Consider the following 5,000-nt stretch of genomic DNA (forward strand, 5'->3'; position numbering starts at 1 on the left):
TTTTTTTTTTTTTTTTTTTTTTGTTTTTTGATCTGTCTTAGATTAGTTTTTCGTTTACTTCCCTCATTTTAAAAATCGTGAGGCTGACGACGATACGTAACGGGCCAAAACAGATGATATTTGTTAGCGGTGGGTTTAGGCTATTACAAATGGTATCAGAGCTAGATACTGAGCGGTGTGCCAGCGAGGACGCTGGCCCCCAATGGGGGTGGATTGTGAGATCTCGCATCGCTTGGAGAGGGAACGAAACGTTCCTTGTAAGGGTGTGGAAATCTCTCCCTAGTAGACACGTTTTAGAAACCGTGAGGTTGAGTACAATACGTAATAAGCCAAAGCGGATAATATCTGTTAGCGGGGGTTGGGACTGTTACAAATGGTATCAGAGCCAGACACCAAGCAGTGCCAGCGAGGACGTTGGGCCTCTAAGGGAGTGGATTGTGAGATCCCACGTTGGTTGGAGAGGGGAAAAGAACATTTATTATAAGGGTGTGGAAATCTCTCCCTAGCATATGTGTTTTAAAAGTGTGAGGCTGGCGGCGATATGTAACAGGTCAAAGCGGATAATATCAGTGGGTTTGGACTTTAGGCTGTAACAAGTCTGTCTAGTCAATACTGTTTTTTAAGTTCTTCGGATTTATCATTGTTCTTGAAATATGAATTGAAAAGTGATTTTAGTTATATGTCATACTTCTTCGTTCTGTTTAGGCTGCCATGGGGACGATGGATTATATTATCGACACTGTGTCCGCTATCCATGCTCTTGCTCCATTGCTCGGCCTGCTAAAGCTGAATGGAAAGTTGGTCACTGTAGGTTTGCCTAACAAGCCTCTAGAACTGCCAGTTGTTTCTCTAGTTCTCGGTGAGGCGAAATCGATGTCTCGTGTAGAAACTGAATTTGTTTCGTATTTTTTGGTGCTAAACTGAAGAAAAATCTTTGCCTTTTTTCAACTTTTGGTTACAGGCAGGAGGATGGTTGGTGGTAGCAACTTTGGAGGGCTGAAAGAGACACAGGAGATGTTGGATTTCTGTGCTAAGAACAACATCACTGCAGATATTGAACTCATTCAGATGGACGACATTAACTCGGCCATCGAAAGGCTTGCAAAAGCTGATGTTCGATATCGGTTTGTGATCGACATCGGAAACTCCTTGAAATAGATGGTAAACTTTAGCTGCATTGTCATCCAAACCAAAAACGAAGCTGATGGTTCTGGTGAATATATGCTTTTACTGTCACATTTCTAATGTTTGCTCTGTCATGTCGAATTCAGTAACTTTCTGATTATTTCTTTCTTGTGCTAATAATAGTTTCTATCGCTTCATCTGTTACTGCTGGAACAATTTTCTTGAATGAGAAGGCTCGTGACATGTATATTGTTATCTTTAGACTTTCTCTTTCGGAATTCCTCTTAAAAAATTTAAAACGTATCTATTAGGGAGATGTTTTCACTCTTATAAGAGTGTTTCGTTCTCCTTCCTAACCAATGTGGGATCTCACAACACGGTTCAAACACCCTCAGCATAACCCCTCCTCTCGTAGCAAGCCGACACAACTGGTGTGACTCCTCTGATCAGCAGGACACTCGGGTCATGTACCCATGTTGAGTGAACAAATTATCTCGTATCGACAATGGACAAAGTACTTTTAAAGTTGGAATGTCTTTATTTACTTTTGTAAGTTCCCTTAAAATAAGAAATCATGATATTTGTTCTAACTCTGTGAACAAGTCAGTCATGTAAAATTTGAACTTTGCGGACAATATTGACATATGCTCGAACCTCAGGTCATAATTAAGAGAAATGTTTTAGAAAACGTGAAAGAGGAAATACATTGAAAACAATTTTAAAGAAAACAATGTTATTGGCTAAAATCGAACAAGCAACAACAAATTTGATAATATATAACTCGAGTAGGAACATTCGACATGCGACCATAGACAACACGCTTTAGACAAGCATGATTGTGACACTATGCATATATACTATGAAAACGTTGTTACATAGGAAATATTTTCTATATTGCATCATGTTAATAAACAGTTGTTTTCTATATGTGAGATCTCGTGCAGGTCTGCGCTCATAAAAGTGTTGACGGTATTTTCTATTTTTGTTGCAGAAAAGTGATGTATGTATGGAGTGAGGTTTGCTGGGGTGAGTTTTATGTATGATTATATCAAATTTATAGTTAACTTTTAAAAAATTATTTTTAGTCCCTTAACTTCAATTTATCAATCTACATTTATAAGAATTCAATAAATATTAATATCTTTTTTCACCGGAGAGACTAAATCATTACAAAGTATATGAACAAAATTATTATATATTAAATTTTAATTATTGTACGTAACGATCCCCTCTGTGACTACGGAGCTCACAAATACTCCTCCACCTCGACCAACCGCCTGCGAACACCTAAAAAAGAATGGAAAAAGTGGTAAGTATATAAATATACCTAATAAACAATCTACTTATAGGCTCTCATTGCATCCTTGACTGAGTAGGAGACCACAAACTTTACTCTAAACTCTAGGTATATTGCTTTTGTTGTGCACAATCTTAGGTAGCTAGCTTAGTCAATGCAGTGATAACCAATATCCAAAGATGAGGTGCTACTTTCAAAGACTTCGTACCACGTAGGGACAACACGATGAATGCTAGCTTGTTGAGGGATGCTATATAGTCGGCCATGTAGTCGCCCAAGATTGGGGGATGCTACCCCTCAGTACGTGGCAGCTCTATTGGCTACCTACATGATCAACCTCCTCCCACAGGATGGATCCTCCGTGCAGGGCAACCATTGACTACCTGCATGATCAACACACTACCATAGGAGGAATCCATCGTGCAAGGTAATCCAACAAACCATTAAGTCACACATCTTTAATTAGCTTCATGCCTAGCTCAACGATACCATACCAGAGTGGAAAGGGAAGTGAAAGGTCCTCAAGTACCATACTGGCTGCTATCGGCTTAGAAAGCTACCTTTGTTATTCCTGGATGTTGTAGAGGTATGCTAGATTCTTATGGGCATATAGGTCATTTAAATCTCATCTCTCGTTTCCAGTATGTTTAGGGTTAGCTCATCGAGCTAAACCAATCTCTAGGTGTACACGGGTCTAAACCTCTTATCACTCATGAATCAACAATGTAAACCACACTAGCTGTAGCGCCCTAATCTTAATTGAGTTCTCTCATGCATGCTTTGCTAGGCCTACCAATCACCTAAGCATGTAATCCACAATTTAAACTTCACCTTAGTTAAATTTTGGAGCTGAGGAAGTCTATTGTATTCCTAGGGGAGTTACGTGGCTTAATGTGGATTCCTGACTCCATGCTACTCTGTTTTGACTTCTCAAGTTTTTCTTAGTCTAGGAGCACTAGGATCTAAATCCTCTGGCCATTGCTCACGATCCTAGACCTAAGTTATCGTTTAGCCAATCTAACTCTAACATTTTAGTTCTGTGCAAATAAACACGCTCTACAAGAAGAACAACAGTCAAACACTTAGAGCTAACACATATTCTATCATGCACACGTACAAGCAAACAAATTCAATGGGGGAGATAACATCTATCAATCACCCAGAACACATATTACAATAGCCCATCTTCCTTTCTAACACAACGAAAACCATATAAAGCAGAATTTATCACAAATCTCATCATAGAGGCATTTTGGTAATTTCTTACATCCTTCATAATATACTTATCCATATTTTCTAACTTGTATTCTAGTCATGCATATTCTATTTCGGCTAGTGAGTCGGATCGGTTGTGGGCGCTGAACATGATCGCACCTCGATTCTCAAATTGGGCGAGCGAGTCGGATTGGGTCAATAGTCGGGTTGCCGCTAGCCTTGCAATGCGTTGCTAGTCTCACCATTTGATACGTGTCATCGTCGACAACCAACACATTCTCCTCATCTCTGTGTGACATATTTTGTCGTCTGGTTGGTCTCCTTCGCATGCATTAAATTTTTTTTCTAGAATCCGATCGATTTACAATTTCTTCCTATTTTATAATTACCGACTTAAATCAACTCATTCAAATATCATCAAAACTAAAACTTTACCAATTTTGCATTTTTTTGATGATCACCGCAAAAATAAATTTGGCCCGAATCAACTCCGACAAATTTCACAAAATTTGTGTAAAACCCTCCGATATAATATACTAAAAATTCATAACTTAATTTCAAGAAAAGCTCTAGAATCGGAAAGAAAACCATAATCAAGTCAAAACTCTTACTTCCCGTTCTTCCTTATTCTTGTTGATGGCATCGAGCAAATCAAAAGCCTCGAATAATTCTTCCAACATAACTAAGAAATTTTTGTAAAGGAACTCTGACAAAATTCTAACCCCAAGTATTAAATATATTGTTGGAACTTTAGAGATTCTTACTGAGATCTCTTCATAACTTAAGTACTCATCCATCTGTAGAGGTTCATAGTCTATCACATGTGTCAAGTCAATCGAGTACTTGTAGAGCGTGGCTACATGGAATACGTCATGTACCACAGTGAGGAATGGATAATCTGACACCACTGATCTGATTTGTTCCAAAATGTCGAAGGGTATGATGAAGCATGGGCTCAAGTGTCTGAACCTTAGAAAACCTTTCATCTGGGACACCTTCAAGAATACCTTGTCACCTATCTCGAACTTTAAACTTCTACACCTCACATCGGTGTAAATCTTCTGTGTACTCTGAGAGCTTGGCGTGATACTTACTATTTAGGAACATCAAGTTAGCTTAAGGGTTCATTCAATTACTTTTTTTAAAAGCTTAATTAAACTTCTATATTCAGGATATCCACTTTTACGAACCACGGTAAGAAATTCTTTAAAGATCTAGTTCATGAAAATTATATAAGTCGTGGGTAGTAGTGATCAAAATACCTCACAGTCACTCGTAACAATCATGTTGAAACTTCGGGAAATTTTTGATAAATTGTCCTTTTTTACTCCTATCCTTGAGAGAACCTTTATTTCTAGAAGTG

General features: G+C 38.3%; 1 protein-coding gene across 2 annotated transcripts in view; it reads left to right on the top strand.

Moving 5' to 3' along the window:
* Nucleotides 1-1,378, top strand: part of LOC111470321 (probable cinnamyl alcohol dehydrogenase 9) — a 2,970-nt gene extending 1,592 nt beyond the window's left edge. Inside the window, exons 4-6 of one of the 2 annotated variants that reach the window (XR_002715023.1) lie at nucleotides 706-859; nucleotides 962-1,258; nucleotides 1,293-1,378. Coding sequence is in view for 1 of the 2 variants with exons in the window: in XM_023115877.1 (XP_022971645.1) it covers nucleotides 706-859; nucleotides 962-1,158 (351 nt within the window). In the remaining variant the exon portion in view is untranslated. Of the gene's footprint in view, nucleotides 1-705; nucleotides 860-961 lie in introns of both variants that reach the window. The other variant, XM_023115877.1, reaches the window with a different exon arrangement.
* The last annotated feature ends 3,622 nt before the right edge of the window (nucleotides 1,379-5,000 follow it).

This window comes from Cucurbita maxima, unplaced genomic scaffold, assembly GCF_002738345.1.
Source record: "Cucurbita maxima cultivar Rimu unplaced genomic scaffold, Cmax_1.0 Cma_Scf00044, whole genome shotgun sequence".
Taxonomy (NCBI): domain Eukaryota; kingdom Viridiplantae; phylum Streptophyta; class Magnoliopsida; order Cucurbitales; family Cucurbitaceae; genus Cucurbita; species Cucurbita maxima.